The sequence below is a fragment of the Cavia porcellus genome, unplaced genomic scaffold (genome assembly GCF_034190915.1).
Source record: "Cavia porcellus strain 051 isolate PalLab524CR breed Dunkin Hartley unplaced genomic scaffold, mCavPor4.1 scaffold_13, whole genome shotgun sequence".
Taxonomy (NCBI): domain Eukaryota; kingdom Metazoa; phylum Chordata; class Mammalia; order Rodentia; family Caviidae; genus Cavia; species Cavia porcellus.
The window spans coordinates 42,579,283-42,596,515 of record NW_026947496.1 but is presented as its reverse complement, the minus strand read 5'-3'; the positions used below and the strand labels follow the sequence as shown (position 1 = coordinate 42,596,515).

General features: G+C 39.0%; 1 protein-coding gene across 19 annotated transcripts in view; it reads left to right on the top strand.

Moving 5' to 3' along the window:
• Window positions 1-12,809, top strand: part of Celf2 (CUGBP Elav-like family member 2) — a 799,248-nt gene extending 786,439 nt beyond the window's left edge. For all 19 annotated transcript variants that reach the window (XM_063260461.1, XM_063260462.1, XM_063260463.1 and 16 more), the window contains 2 exons: window positions 2,004-2,147; window positions 5,115-12,809. In XM_063260461.1, the coding sequence (XP_063116531.1) occupies window positions 2,004-2,147; window positions 5,115-5,242 (272 nt within the window). In that variant the 3' untranslated portion in view covers window positions 5,243-12,809. The remainder of the gene's footprint in view (window positions 1-2,003; window positions 2,148-5,114) is intronic.
• Window positions 12,810-17,233: the final 4,424 nt, after the last annotated feature.

Here is a 17,233-nt window from a genome sequence, read left to right as displayed (position 1 = left end):
CCAACTAACTGGGACCAGCAGTGTAACAACAATAACTCTCCCGAGTTAGAATGGCAGATAGTAGGAGAAATTGGACGAAAGCGTGATTAATTTATAGAGTTGTATTACTTCTAGATGTTGAGAAAAAGGACAATTCACGGGTGGCATCCTCCTGGGGAAAAGGTAATGGCCACTTCAGTTGCATATAAAGGTGCTTTCCATATGAAATTATCTTTTCCTCCTCTTAACAGTAAAAATCAGGGAGTTTAAAAAATAAAAGTTTCTTGGTGATTTAAAAAAAAAAAAAAAGTAATAGTTTTGTGGATTGTGGGGGCAAACCAGGAGATGCCATTGGCTTTTTCTCTGGGAAAATAATGAGCAAAAGGGCAAAGCTTCCTTCCCTCCAGCTGTCCTTGGATTTTCATGGTCTCTCATCTGGCATAGATATATTCAAAATGTACAGAATTCAGAATGCCAGGGTTATTCAAGCTTACCAGTGAAGTGCCCTGTGCATTAAATGTTAATTTTCCTCAGGTTTCAGGAAGAGATGTGTGCATTTGGATCTTTCATTCAGAAGGAATATTAAATTGGGTAGTACCACATTTGACCAATATTCATATTGCGAAGGATGGCCGTGGCCCTCCATTTCCAATGTTTTGGTGTTTGACCTATTCATATTAAGTAAGCCCAGTAGTTATGTCCCTTTAAAATACAGGGTGCCTCCTCTGCACTGCAACAGGGGCCCAGCTGTAGTATCTGTCACCAATACAGAAAGTTAGAGTACTCAGGCAGACACATCTTTAAGGAAAAAAGTGTCTCTGGTGTCAATCATAGTTTCAAAATCTTTCTTGTGAAAGTCCCAGTCATTGGGACACTATGATTTTATGGGAGCAAGGGAAGAAATTCAGACATTCTTTGAAAAGGTATTTGTCCATTTATTTTTATAAAGTTCTTCTTTGTCATCATTTTATTTCTCAACTCACACACAGCCACCCATCCTACCTCTAGGGAAACCACGACAGCCTGTCCCCTGGGGCTTTATTGACAGGGCAGGCAGGCTTGCTTCCTCTCCTGTGAAAGCCAGCTACAAATCCATATACCAGCTACAGAATTTACTTCAGCAGCTCTGTGAGCTCCTATTCCTAACACACAATGTCCAAGAGACATCCAGCCCTTACTCTCCATTCACCTTACTTGGATTCCTTATTTTTAACTTTCAGACAGTTCATGTACAATCTGGCAGGATTCAGAGAGTGAAATGGAAAAGAATTTAAAAGTGCTTTCCTTCTCTACCCAATATAACTGAGAAAATCTCTTCTGTCCCTATCTCTGATACTTGCTAGAAAAGGATAAAGAGTTGGCTTAGCTCAGTCTGAGAAGCTCTGTATCCTCTGCATTCATTTCCAAGGTTAATTCCCTGTGTAAAATTCTTATCAAACTTACGAGAGGCTAGCTACCTTTCTTTCCCAGGCATAGACTCCCAGTCATAATAATAAAGATGCTTATTAAAAGAGTTGCCAAATCAAAACTGACTAACTGGTTAATGATTAGGAAATCTAAGCAGCATTGCTGCTATATTCATTATTCTAATTTGCTGCAATTTGCTTGGAATACACAGAACCTTCTTTTTTCCTCTAAGAGATAATCTACATGTAAGAAAAAATATGGTCACCAGAAAAATCTCATGCATAGACACTCTGCTCCTATCTTATTCCCTACTACCGTCTTCATTCCCATGAAGAGGAGAATCAAATGAGTGCTAACATGCAGTAAGTACATGGGATTCACAGACAACTCTGAAAAGAAAGCTATGTGTAGCCAGTATCTTTTTGAAAATTAGAAAAATCAGAAGGATGAGTGCTTTCCTGAAAGACATGCCAGCTCTTGACATTTATCTTTCTATTCACTCTTTTATAAGAGAAAGCCAAATGTTTAGCCCACATGTTGTTAAAACCTTCCTAAGAAGAAGCCTTGGGAACTAAAACTTGAGGGATACCTTACACTGATTTTTTCTTCCTCTTTAGGTCCAGAGGGGGCAAACCTCTTTATTTACCACCTTCCACAGGAGTTTGGAGACCAGGACATTCTGCAGATGTTCATGCCTTTTGGAAATGTTATTTCTGCTAAAGTCTTCATTGACAAACAGACCAATCTGAGCAAGTGCTTTGGTATGCAAAAGAAACTAAGAATATTCCAGAAGGTTCTCAACTAGGGAAAAATGAAATGATAGATCTTTTTAGAATCAAGATAGGGTCTTCCTGTTTGTGTCTTGAGTGGGTTGATTTCTGTATGCATGTAAGCAGATTTAGGCAAAGTTGTTTAACCAAAATAAAAGGAAATTATTTTGGAAATTCCCTTACATTAGGTAATACACTGTACATACTGTACTATTAAAGTGTTTTACTTTAATAATTTTAAATTCAAAACAACAGCATGATTATTTCTTCATATTCTGCAGATTTAACCATGAACTTTTATCAATGGAAACACAGTTAACAGACTATTGTCTTTGTTGATATAAAAATAGTACTACAGACATTTTGCAGCTAACTTCTTAGCACCTCAATTCCATGAACCTAGGATGATCATTTGATGAATCTCATAGTTAGAGCGTCTTGATGGGATTAAAGGGCCAGAATTTGGCCTTGCAATATTGGCAGGAGCTACAGGAATGGTTACAGGGTACAGAAATTATGCAGGAAGCCCAAGCTCTCAGTACTGCTTAAAGCTAACTGTATCAGCTAGCTTAGTTATCAAACTTTACCTCCTTAAGCAGCTCTCTTGGACTCTGCCTCCTGTTGTAATCCCCAGTATGTGCTAATGTTTTCACACCAGGAGGACAACACTGATTAATTCTATTCCCTCTTGTTTTCAAACTCTTTGGCCCACTAAGTAGTTCAGGGGCCAGGATGTTCAAAGCACATATTACTCATTTGGCAAGTTCTGACCCAGTTTGCGTTATACCATTTGCTTTAATCACTCCTGCAATTTAATGATTCACGTTGGTAGTAGGCAGTAAGAGTAGCATAACACGAAACAGATACAGGCCAGAAGAAACACACAGAATTGTATGTTGTAAGAAAAAAATATTGAAAGTAGGATGATTCTCAAACAGCTAAAAACTCACAAGCTGGCTGACTGGCAGTGGAAAACCAGTTCAAAGAGAACATCGTGGCTTCTAAACCTCCATTATTGTAAAGTCTTTCTAATTAATGTGCCATCACCCAGGAAGGCCAGAGGCTCTGCTGTTAGGGGAATTAGTATGTCAACCACTTCAAGTCACTGTTTTTACCCTAATGGGAAGGCTGTCAGTCCAAACCCATTACACTATTGCTGCTGCTCTATGAGGACTGTGTACACTGCTTGGTAATGGTTCCTGGGAGTGAAATGGAAATTGTTATATAGGGTGTGAACATGAGTTTGCCTTTGGGAGGCTTTCCTGCACAAGGTTTTGAGGTAGCCTTGTATAATTTTTTTTTTTTTACAAACAAACAATATTCTACACTTATTAGGAGACTGGGAAAGGATTGTGCGTTGTAGTTTGAGAAATATTTATTACTTTGAAAGGGATTATCAATCCACAAACTACTAATGTGTTCATAACAATGTAAACTATAGCTATAAAAATCAGCAGATTATCGTTAGCATTAGGAGCTATGTTTTAAAGTTTTATAAAAAGCCCATCCCATGTTTCTCAGTGAGCCAGCCTATTTCATTAGGGTCCCCTTTCGCTGGATTACTAGTTATTAGATGATAGCCCTTCTTTCATTTGTACTTGTTGGCTAGGTTTTGTTGTCCATCTCACTCTTGACCCATTTCCATCCTTTAGTCATCTTGAGACTTCTGCATAAAGACCCCAAGGGAAAGCTATCAGAACAGAAATCCTGGACTTGAGATCACATTTTAGGGGAAGGAGATATAATAGAAAAGTAAACCATTTTTGCAAGACAGCCTGTCTGAGAAAAGCTTCTCTGCCTTGTGCTGTATGCCCATTTTTGTCAGATGAGGAGAAAATTTAGCTCAAAGTATATTTGTCCTTTTGCTTCTCTTCTAGTTTGTAAAGGAATCTTCTCTTTAGCATTAAAATTTAACAGTAGATAGATGGAGACAGTTTAGAACCTTCTAAGCAGTTGATGTTCAGAACTGAAATTAAATCTGAGTAGTAGCTTCCTGTCAACACTAGAAGTCCTAGGAACTACTAAGCTCATCACTTGCCTCAGCATTAACTAAAGCTTTGCTTGCATCTCTCCCTTGGAATCACCCCACAGTATTAGAACAAACTATATGATCAGAATTCTCTTGTTTCTGGGTCCCTGGAGAGCATCACTGGTTCTTTTTCAAAAGCATGTCCTTCCTATTTTCTTAGTGGTAGTGGTTGCAGTGGTTGCTGCAGCGAAAGATCCTGGGAATTCTGTTCAGATGGGTAAGCCCTGAGCTAAACCATTTATTCCTGTTTCTCAAGAAGACTTTGAATGGTAAAAGGTAACAGTCTTCTGTTAAATTTACTGGAGGTTTTGAAAATGGAAACTGAGCCAAAGGCCCAGCATTTCCCTAGGTTCTCCAAAATGTTATAAATTTAAGTGTAATTTATTCTAATTCAGTAATGGGTTAATTCACTAACTCATCCTCTAGCCAAACAGACACAGGTCCTGTCTAATTCTGTATAAGGAAAACTGGGTAGACAGACAGTGAAGGCCTCTGGTAGTATGCACCTTTTCCAGTCCTGCTTTCATGCCTCTCGTGGCTGGAACATGGGAGCTGCTGAGGCCTCTTTCAGTTTCAGACTACAATGACTGCTGATATGAGTAGTGTTTACCTATCTACGGGTGATTCAAAGAAGGAGACTAAATTCATTCAAACAACCAAATTTGAGGTTTTTGTCTTCTAGGGAGTTTTATCTTACATACCAAATTACCAGTCACTTAACTTTTCACTCCTTTTACTCAGTGGACATTTCCACTGTTGTCCCTTAAACGTATCCCTAAAACACTCACGACACACCCTAAGTTTAGCAGTATAAAATTGAGACCATGGAACTGGCACCTATTAGCATTTGTAATAACACTATACCAGCCATCCCTGAAAGCTTCCTCTCCATCTTGACTACCTCTCTTCTTTTCCTTTGTATTTTCCAGGTTTTGTTAGCTATGACAATCCAGTTTCTGCACAAGCTGCAATCCAAGCTATGAATGGTTTTCAGATCGGCATGAAACGCTTGAAGGTGCAGCTGAAACGCTCCAAAAATGACAGCAAACCTTACTGATCCTAACCCCAGCGGCTCCCTGCTCTTATTTTAGCTTTCTTAGGGTAAGTCCCACAAGCCAGCCTGTTCTCAACAGGGAAGGCAGAGGAGGACCACATTGCCAACTTTTACCAAGAGAGACGATTATTTTTACAATAAGGCCTCCATTTCCCCATCCATCCCCCAGTTTGCCATAAAACTTGGGCTACCTTATTTCTATTGCGTAAATTCCTCCTCCAGTTGTGCCACTGTATTCTCCTTTGTTTTGCAATTTGAATCTCCTTTTACCTTTTTTTAAAATTTTTTTTTTGTTTTTGCTTTTTTAAAGAAAAACATACACACAAATAAATGACATCTTGAGAATTTAAAAGGCAAACAAAAGCTAATGTGCAATTCTAACTCTGAAACCACTGGTGCCCCAAGAGCACTGCCTGGAGAATTCACCCCTCTTTGTCCGCGCCACCTGCCCCTTCGGAGGGCCCCCAGCGGCATTTAGAGTAACGTGGTGGCCTAGCAGAGGGAGAAGCCAGGAGAAGCACTTAAAACAACACAAAACGTCTTTCCACTACATCGGTTTAAGAAGTAGGATTTTATTTTAGGGTTCAAAGAAACATGACACTTACTGGTCATATTATTACACTGGTTGTCTATTTTGTTATTGTTTTATTTTTGTTTTTAGAAAGGATTAATGTAAAAAAGATTTAGAGATCTGTTTCTTAAAGCTACAGGGTTTAAAAATAAAATAAAAATGAGTGAAAATACTTGATGTTTCTTGAAAGATAAATTTAATAATAATAAATACATAAATAATACATAAATAAAAAAGAAAGCCACAGGCCTGTAAATTTTATTTGTAAAAAAAGCATTTCTATTTTTATACAAAATTTTTACTGCCTCAGAAATAATGGAAGTTATTTATTGCCTATTGTTAACTTATTGGATACCTAAAGAGCAGTTCTCTGTCTAGCTAGAACCTTCTGAAGTAGTCTCTAGAGGAATTGTTCTAGGAATGGGCTTTTTTTCACCGTTGAACCCTAGACCTAAAGTTCATGCTTTATCCTCTCGTTGTTTGTATCTGTCTGGTTATTTTGTTCGTAATTTTCATTATCTAGTTTACAGTTCAGTCGTCTGACTTCCCCATATGTCACCTTTGTTCAAACTGGACCTTCTCCCACGTCCCTTGCCAGTCCCATACCCCAAAACACCCAGAATCCATCCCCTCTCACTCTCTCCAGATGGATTCTCTTGGGGTTTCATTGTGCTGTGGAAAAAGAGTGTAAGAAATGCAAATTATGTGAATGGCTCGTAGACTCCCTAAAGACCTAAGATTTGCATTAGTTTTTCTCCTGCACCCTTAAAAGTGATTTTGTTGCTGCTGCATAGATTCTGTGTAACTTTTTACTCTTCCTTGTTTTTTCCCTAGACATCTTCATGCCCGTTAGTTCATCGTTTGCCTAGCATGTCCCTGTGGCGTCTCAAAAAAAAAAAAAGTTTCATCGTCCCGTCATTGTTTCTGATGTCTTTCTGACCTCACATCATATTTGGTTCTCCTACTGACCTTTGATCTAGTTTGACCTTTGAAATTTGCATGTGACCTCATCTAGCTATGAATTCTGGGAAGTCAATGTAAAAAACATTGCTGCATTCATGCAAGACTGAAATTAGACAAATTAATTATAGGAAAAAAAACCTGTGGCAAAAATGTTTCCTTTTTTTTCTTTTCTTCTTCTTCTTTTTTTTTTTTTTTTTTTTTTTTTCTTTTCACAAAACAGACTTGAAAGTATTATACAGGGATTGGCATTCTTCCCGGTCACTGGTAACAATAGCAATATGTGTCCAGGGACACAGAATGTTGGTTTCTAACAGACTACTTCCAAAAACAGTTTGAGAAAAAAAACTGTCTGATTTTAAGTCTCTAGAGGTCTGTAGTTTTTACATTTTTCAGGCAGTGTAAAGTTTTTTGATAAGGCCATTTTAGGTGGCTCACTTTCTCATTAAGATATATATATAGAACCACTTTTTGTAGATTAGTATAAGAAAAATATTTACCCTGTTTTGGGGCAAATGCTACCTATTTGTGTCACCTTTTGCTGAACTGACTCACAGTTAGACAATCCATGGTTTAATGCACATGAAATTACCTATATTTTATACTGTTTCAATGTACAGGAGAAAGGTTACTGTAAACTGTGTTATGTTGGTGCTTCCGTGAATTAAGTTGTGGTTTCATCATGAGTCTTATGGTCTTAATGTTCTTTGTTGATAAGACAAGCTTAGAATTGGTTTACTTAAAACAAAAAAAGAATTTCAAAAAAAAGTTGTTTGCTTAAAAAATTTCACGTGAGGAAAAAAAAAAACCTATTCCAGAATAAGTTTTGTGTTGGCTTGTGAAGCATTGATGTCATTTTTTTCTTTTATTGTGGACTATTTAGACGTGTTTGTGTTCAGCAAAATGTGATCTTTTTTTTTTTCTTTTAAAGAAAAAAAGTGAAAATATATAGTGCCAAATTCCAAAGGTACTTCCTTCCTAGAGCTTCAGTGTGTTTCTTGTGAGAAGTAATTTGATAACATGGGTATTTTATTATGTGTTTTGTATAAATCCCTAATATTTAAAAAAAAAAAGGTTAAAAAGTTTGTTAACTTGCTATTCTGTGGTCTTGTTGCCTGAAATTGTTATTGTTTGTTATTTCTCTATGATGTTTTTTGTAAGACATTGTATAAGTGCCCATGTCTCACTTTTTTAACCACTCTGCCCATCAATGCTGTGAAGGCAACCTCACAATGTATTTTCTTCATAATATATGGAAACCTCTAAGGTGAGAAAGTTTTGAACTTTTAACCCTTTCTACCCAGAGCTATCTGGAATGTTAGTAACTTTTTATACTGTCATCATTTGAATTTGTTTTGAAGTATTTCTAATTTGGATTTTTTTCCCTCATATCTTCTGAGTTGTTTTTACTACATTTTTTAATCCTTTAAGATCCAAATTGAAGGGAGAAAAACAATTTATTACCTATAACATCTTTTCTTCTACGTGGATTAGTCTTGATTATTTTTTTTTTTTAAGAATCCCTAATGTCTTGTGTTCGTTCAGTTTAAATAACTGTCTATTGGGTAAATCCTCTGAGGAGAAAAGTAGGTAGATTCAGCCTCTAAACCTTTAAAATGCCACATGCTTTTTGCGATCAGATTAGTGATATGTGCTAGTATTTTCAGATGCCTTGCAGTTAAAGGATTTGGGGAGGTAGACAGTCTCTTGAGGGGTTGCTTTTGTTTCTTAAATGCAGCACTCCTGAGATGTTTAATCAGCCATTATGCTGGGCATTCTCAGACCCCAGGATACACCTCCCATGTAAGCAAGGCATCTGAAATGAGAAGCCCATTGTCCTTTCTCTCCTTTTTTTGTTTTTCAGCTGAACATATTTAAAGGGGACTGGCCATATAAGCAGAATTCTGTTCTTTACCATAATCACTGACCAAATTACCAAGCACCAATTCCTGCTGCCACTTTTTAAAGTGCCATATTACTTTGACTTGCTGTGAAGGAAAACCCTACCGGTACATCCACAGCCCCAACCCACAAATCCAACCTCCCTGAAATCAGGCCCTGGAAGCTTCTTGGTCTCAGCTCCCTCTTCCTACTTACCTACCCCATTTGGTCGTGTGTGTGTGTGTGTGTGTGTGTGTGTGTACCCTGGGATGGAAAGGACTAGCCTCTAATGCAAAAAAAAAAAAAAAAAATTCCTTCTTACAGCACACGCACTTCTAATTCAGTGATTTGTATTATCCTCACACGTGTTTACTACTGCCGGGGCCTTCCTTCATCCTTCGAGGGCTATTTTGTACTTCCTGCAGCACTCAGCTTGCTAAGTTACTTACCGCACATCTCTCTCATGTATCTATTATATGATGGTGTGGAGAAACATAGAAACACAAGAAAATACCACTTGAATTTCCTAGACCATTACATTCAGAATCTATTCATTTAAAAAAAAAAAAAACTTTTTTGTGCTAAAGCAAACTGCCCTGCTTTTCTCTTACCCACCTGCATCTTCCCCAGAGAAAAACAGTGCAGCTGAAAGAAGGCTCAAAGTGTGTAGTCTTTGAGTTGAGTGTTAATGATTTTGCAAGCAACCAAGACAGTCCATTTGGGGGAAAGTCCTTTTTTGTTTAGAGTGAGTACGTGTGTGTGTGTGTGTGTGTGTGTGTGTGTGTGTGTGTGTGTATGGATTTTTGTTTGTTTGTTTTGTATGTTTCATTGTTTAAAATAAATCCTCCTCCAAGACAAACTGTCCTTTCATCTTTTAATATCAAAAGAAAATGCTGCAAGGATGCAGGGGGTCTGTGTCAGGAGGCAGAGCACACAGGAAGACAACTTTTTCAAAACCAAGAGTAGAGAATAGTCATGTTAAAGTAAATTAGGGAAATGTGATGAAACGGCAGTCCTCAAAGGCGTAACAAGTTCATCTTTCTTTCACCGTAGGGGTTATAGTTCTTTGGCTTGTGCTACTCTGGAATCATTTTACTGTTTCTGTTTTTATTCTCTTATTATCTTAAGTGCTAATTAAAAAGAAGAAATAAAATTTTAAAAAAAACCTGTAGTTTCATTACCTTTTTGAATAATGTCATACAAAAAATGTATTTGTGTTTTTGTGCTGTGAGAATTGTTGTTTGTAGATTAATAATACCATTTTGTTTAATACTACAAAATAGTTTTTAAATACTGTCTGAGAAAAGCCAAAGTTAATGCAGCCTAGTGGAAACTGTAAGACCATTTAAGTATTGTTTGTTTTATTGATGCATTTGGATTTTGTTGTTTGATGGAATTTGAGCCAAAAAAAACAAAAACAAAACAACAACAACGCAGGCTTTCCTATTTCTACAACTGATTGTACTTACGCATTTTGTACCAGTGGAACTTTTTATACTGGAGATTAAAAAAAATGGAAATTTTTGTGGCTTACTCTTGTGGGCCCCTGACAATGACTGATTTCAAGTTTGATTTCTGGTTGATCGAAAGAAAGTTGCTTTTCTTTTGAGAATTAAAAACTTTGGCTTGATTTCTTTTTTTCCCTTTGCTTATATCTAGCATTAGAATTTTGTCTTAAAATACAGCGGTAAGTTTCACTTTTTATTCTGTATTGTGCAGTTACACAATAAGGTAATTAGATTTAGAAGTACTCAGTCACTTTAAGTGGATAAATGTATTAGTTAAGCTTTAGGGGTTTGCTTTTTTGCTGTTTAGATCAAAGTTTTTTCTGATTCTTCTGTCCTCATTGTGAACATAACCGTGTAGTTGAAACAGTCAAACTTATTTTTGTAATGTATGTTATTGTGTGATGCGGTTTTTTGCTTCTGTCTCCAATATTAAACCATTTTCCTAATACTTGTTTCTCTCTCTGCGTGTTGTATTGTTGGTAGTCATTATATGTTGGTGATGCATCTACACACCTCACTGTTTCACGTATGTTTTTTTTCTATATGTTGTGTAAAAAAGATAACAGTCGATTCCAGCTAAGTGAATATCTGATTTGAGGAAAGGGAAAACTGCACATCAGCCACATTTGATTTTTGTACACCGCCCACTCTAACCACTGCTTCAAAGACTGACACACTTCTCTATGGTTCACCTGAATAACTGCTTACAAGATGGATTTGCCAAGGCAATTGATGGTCTTTTGACCACACAGGATCATTTCACCGCCTCTTCTGACCTCCCCTTCCCCTTGTCCCTCTCTCATGAATGAATATGAATAAATATATACATATATATACATATATGTATAACATATCTTAACATTCCCTGGAATCTTCTGCTGCATAATCATAGAAGAGAAATAGCAGACCCAGAGTCTGTTCTGTCCACTCCCACGTCCAAAGGCACACACCATAACAGTCAAGCTCATTTTAGAAACTGGTGACCTTTTCAAAAGAGGTGAACTCTCAAGGGGTGAAAAAATGTACTACTCTGGTGAATAGAAGATGTCTAAAGGGTTAAACTTAGATCTACGAGTTGCCATCAGTAAATGGTATGTATAGAAAAGTAATTCATTCCTATGAGGTAACTAAATCTAGAGTCAACAGTAACTATTAAAACAGAAAAAAAAATATTTCCAAGTGCTCAAATGGAAGTTCTACTCCATCTGGAGGGGAAGTGCAGCCTCTCACACTAAGATCCCCACAGTGTACTTTTCCAAAGGAAAACCCATAAGGCCATGTGCACCCACACACCTTCCTGGAGGAATCCATAAGGGTAAGCCGTGTGCCCACTATCACCCAACACCAGTAATCAGCGAAGAATTATTTCTTATACACCATCTACATCTTAAGCTACAGGCCCTCGTCCCTTTTGTGCTCATCTTCTATGCTCAGGAATCTGACTGCTCTTAAAGTGCTCTTAAAAGATTCCATCCATGTTTGTACCTTGTGTCTTCCCTCTCTTTTCAACTTAGACGCACAAGCTCTGTCTGCCTCAGGCCATCCAGCACCTGGTGCCAATGAGATTTCTCCCTGCCGGTGCTCAGGCTCTCTACCCTCTGGTTTCAACTGCCCCAAGATTGTATTTTTTAGTTGGGCCAACAAAAGAGGGGCCTGGTGAGGTGGAGGAAAGGCGACTTTCTCCGAGGCCAAACACCTCTGTAGTAGTAACTTCCATCAGCTCTAAACCTGCACAGATGGGAGCTGACTTCCTGCCAACACTTCTGCTCTAAATCTCATCAGAGCTTTCATCAATTTGTCTCTGGAACCCACTGCTTAGATGGCTAAAGATGTGATTTTTCTTTCTTCTCTGGGGAAGAATGGGGAGGTATGATGAGGGAGGGGAGAGTGGGGGAAAAGGGTAAACAAATTCTTTCCAAGATGCAAGGATTTATTTTTAAAGTATGTAAGTAAATATAACCACCATTTGGCATAAGACAAAATACTCATGCTAAATGAAGGGCAAGACAAAGCCAGTTTTTGTTGTTTTAGAAAAAACAACAAAGTAATTCTCCAAAGAAGATGAAAATGCTAGTTTCTTTAAGCACTTAGTGACTGTAAAGTTGACTCCCACTTAATCTTACAAGTTTGATGTTGTAAAACACCATTGCAGTGCGAACAAGGTCTATTTGCCATGCATGGACCACCTTCGGAAAGCACAGAACCATCGACATTTCCTTGCTGATGGAAACCACACACCTGCAGCCTACAGCAGTTACGTGTGGCCCATGAGCTCGGACTTTAGCTAGCAGGCTAGGAAACACAGTGAACATAAATGTACTGTGAATCATTCCTGATAAGTGAATAAAATATTGTGACCAAACAATCAGCTTATTCACTTATCAGGAATCGACTGTTCTGCTAACTCACTGTTTTTGTTTTTCATTTCTGTTGTAGTTCACTATTTTTGCTGTGTTCTGTTTTCTTCTCTCATGCTTGGGCAAAATCACTGGGAATATTATCTTACATGTGACCATGAAACGTTTATATCGAGTGAAAATGATATCTTAACAAAATCTATGCACTTGCTATCAGGAACACAATACTGGATGTGTCTTATATATATTGAACTATATAGTACTCGATTTCTTAAATAAAGCTTAAGAAAGGACTCTTGTGTGCAAAGTTAATGTGATTATTTTTCAAAGCAGTGTTTCTAAGGGGTATTTTTTGTTCTTTAAAGTCTTAAGTGATACAAGATATTTTTCATTAAAATTATATCACCTGCTTTATGACTTAATATTCAATAAATTGACTTTGGAAACAAAATGGAGTGGGGGGAAGTTCTTCTGAGTACATTTTAGTAAGAGTTATCTGGAAAACCAATCCCTTCCTGGTGACCATGGCAGTTTCTACCCAGGTGCCAGGGTGGCTAAACAGCAGTCCCTTTACCTCTAGAAGATCACTAGAAAACATCCAAGTCCATCCTACCCTACAAAACCCAGCTGCCTTTTTGAGCTCCTAAGAAAGGGGACAAAAGGGAAACAGAGCCAAGAGTAATACTGGTTTGTGTGGATACTTTGCCAGAATGAGGTGACACTCAAACTGTACCCTGCTGGAGAACAATGGCAGTTCTATTCAGGGCCACAAAATTTGAGACAGCAAGACAAAGTATTTGATCATTTCAAAGTGGTATGTGAGAAAGAGACATCCTATAGCTGTTGCAAAGCTTAAATGGGAGACCTGCTGTTTGGTCCTTTGAAGAAATATTTTTGAAATTTTTCCTAGAGACCATAAGTTGAAACAAAATAGCATTTTCTGTTGGATTTTTTTTTTTTTTTTTTTTGCTTTGAGGTTTTTATGTTGGGTTTGTTTTCCTTGTTTAATGTTTGATTCTAAGAAAAACTGCTAAATTTCTACTTGTAAAATGGCACAAGCAATCTAATCCTGTATAACACAAATCTTATTCATCCCTGGTAATGAGAGGCGGAAAGAACATACTTAATGAAAATCCACTCACTGATAATTCAAAATTTTTCTTCTGGTCTCTGCCTCTTCCTACTCAAACTTGTCACGCGCCAATACTAGCAAGTGGTAAGAGAACTGACCCAGGCAGAGGATCAGGCAGCCATATCAAGGAGTCTGGGTAAACAGTCTTTACTGGCACCATGCAGTGGGGGGTGGGGCAGAGCAGGCACTGAAAACTGCTGGGCTCACTGTTATGTTGACTGCACACAGAGATTCTCTAGTGAAGTCCTGCCCTTATAGTCTTCCCTGTCACAAAGCTAGAAAGATCACACAACCAAGGCCATTATGGGTAGGAGGGTTCTGAACTTCACGTGGGCAAGAAAAAAATGAAGCCAGCATATTCCCTCCCTTGCATCTCTCAACTAGGAGCCCGCATGCCTCCCAAGCCAGGGGGCTGGGTGCAGGGACATGTGAAGCCAAGAGCTAGTCTATGGGAAGTGCTGCATTTCATTTAACCTCTTTAGTGGTCAGCAAAGCACACTAGCACCAACTTTACCTGGCTGCATTTGGAGGATTGTTTTTTAAGGAGACAAAAAAGCTTATATAGAGACAGACAGACAATATTCAGCAACTGGTCAATTACATTGAAACCTGCACATAAGAATCCCCGTTTTGGGGACACTGGATGATCCTGCTATCATGAGGCTAGTATAGAAGGTACAGAAAGTGAGTGCTCAGGAGCATTCTCTGGGGAGGCAGACTTCCTTGGTTCAAATGCTAGCTTTCACACTGATCACTCATGCAATCTTTCTACACCTTAATTTTCTCATGAGCAGAATAAATGTAATAAGAGGTTGTGAGGATTGACTACACAAATATTTACTATATAAGATGATTTGATCCCATTATAAATACTTATTAAATGTCAGCCAGTTAATAGCTGTGATGCTGCCCACTGGCATGGCCAGCTGTACACCCAATGCTGGCCTGGTCCACTACCTTCTCTGACCAGGCGTCCTCTTAACCAGTCCCAGAAAGCCCCACAGCTTTCCCCGGGTAACTATCGTAGGATAAGGTTGGATCAGAAACCCACAGCACTTCCAGCAGAGACCTCAGTTCTCACAAGTCTCATAATGGGCATTTTCTCCTAACGAGAAACTGTCCATTAATGGCACCCCATCTTACAGATTAGCACACCACACAGTTCTGCCCTGAGGCAGCAAGACCAACAACTCATTCCATTCTCAGAAAAGAGAACCATTTTCTCACATTAACCTACCCCATCCTATGTCTAAGTATTACATTTAGAAATCTCTTTCTCAAAAGGCAAGTTTAGCCTATCTAGTTTGTGCCCAAGGCAGGAGAGACAAGATCACCTATCAGTCTGCCTATAACAAGCCTGTCAGTTCTAGTGCCTTGCAAGGCAAAGTGCTGTCCTTGACACCAAGTAAAATCATCCTAGCTGTGACCACTTCAGGCAAAGCTGACGTTGTGACTCAGAAACACAGACGTTGCCATGCAAAGAGCTTTCTAAATCCATCTTCACCCTACCTCTAATTAAACCAAAAATACTGCTTTTACTTACTTCATAGTGAAATGTCACATTTTATTTAGAAAAACAGCTCTTCTACTCAAAGCACAAACATTAAAAGCCACTGATTTAGCAGATAGTAACCCTGAAACTTGTCATTACCTAAGCCTATGGCAAACATTGATTATGGAGTGATCTTTTTCTTCTCTCTTCTTCCCTCACCTCTTTAACCCTGCTGTCTTCCCAAACTTCTTTGTCTGTGATGCAACACAACATTCACTATTTATCTGTACTGTTTATGTCTGTTTCTCCAGCAGCTCAGGTCTTTAAGGGAAATTACCGTGTCTCAATCACTGCAACCTCAGTGCCTGCCATACCAGTAGTGTTTAACAATGTTGGATGGATGGATTGATTGGTAAATGGATGGATGTGCCAGGGGTTTTGGCTCAGGCTGGAAAAGAGCATTATTAAATGCTCAGGAAGTACTTGTGGAAAGAAGTCTGGCTAGGGAACGGGAGGAAGATGACTGAAACTGAGGTCTCTTTGCAAAAGTCAGGAAGCACTATGGGAGGTGTGGGACACAGATAGGAATGAGGAAGAACATCTATGTTTGCGTGTTTCAAATATGCAGATACCCTTGCTGCCACAGAGCTCATCAGTTACTGGGCCCTGAATGCAAGGACACATGTACAATTAGATCAAGCTACTTTGGGTCTACTGTTAGCCCTTCTAAGGAATATTTCACACCCTCTCAGGAATGTTTTATAGCCAAGAAATGCCTCTTTGATAAAATCTTAACATCTAAAAGGCCAGAAGAGCCAAGCAAGGGAGTACAAATCAGTAGAAAACTATGACTGAATGTGCCCTGTTTTGGAAGCAATGTAACTCGTCCTCCCCTGCTGCCCCATCACAACTGCTCTGGACATGACAAGTTAGAGAGTACAGCAGGATAGGGCTCAGAGAGCCACAGGTAGCAAAGTGTACTTGTGCTACGGAAACTGCCAGGAAGGCAAATGGTCCAAACTGCTACTGGGATGCCAGTTAGCTCCAGGCATTCAGGCAATATCCTTAATTCATAGCATTGTGTTTCAACTTCACCAGAGCTTCCAAGGAAGTAGGGCAGGATTCATTATCATTCGCCCATTCAAAACACATGCACCCAACAGCTACCACATACCAGATAACCCGGCAGGGCCTGGGAATGCAAATGAATATACCATCCCTGCCTCTAGGAGTCTGCAGGACAAAGCATTATTAAATGGACAGTAACTCAGGAAGTAACTGTGGAAAGAAGTCTGGCTAACGAATGAGCTGAAGATAGCTGAAACTGAGGCCTCTTGGCAAGTTACAGGTAAGAGAATGGATAGTCCAGACAAAACACTCCGTACAAAGGACACTGTGGCACCATAGTACTTACATGGGGCTATGTGCTGAAAACCCAGGAAGAGAAACAGCTCTTGGGCCTGGGGATATAGCTTAGTGGCACAATGTCTGCCTGGCAAGCATGAGGTCCTAGTTCAATTCGCAGTACCAAAAAAAAAAAAAAAAAAAAGTGCTATGATTGACACATTGTCAACTTGAAAGTTTAGCAGTTTAACCAAGGGACTCAGCAGGGGGCTACGGTCCTCACTTTGTAAACATCCTCATTCTGTGCAGAGAAGAAAGGGCACAGAGATTGTGCTACACCTGTCCTGGGGGAGGGGTGTAGGCTGCTTACAATGTAAGGGAAGAAAAGGGGCTTGCTTTCACTGCTTCTGCTGCTTTTGCTATCTTCTGCTGCCTTCACCTGTTGCCCCGTGCCATGGCACCCTGCTTTGAAACCAGCTGATTATGGACTGAAACTTCCACAAACTGTGAACTAAAGAAACCTTTCCTTCCTTAATTTTGGGGTGTTGGGTATTTTGTCCCAGCAATGAGAGAAAAGTAACCAAGATAAGATGGTAAACCCTTTAGTGCTTTCAATGATACAAACAGCCCACTGTGGCACATGTGCCATAGATTTGCTACAACTGCTAGCCCCTAGCTGATTTAAGTTTTTGTCCTGGGAGAGAATAAAATATCATGAGTAGTGAGGGCAGAGAAGCTGTTCCTCAAGT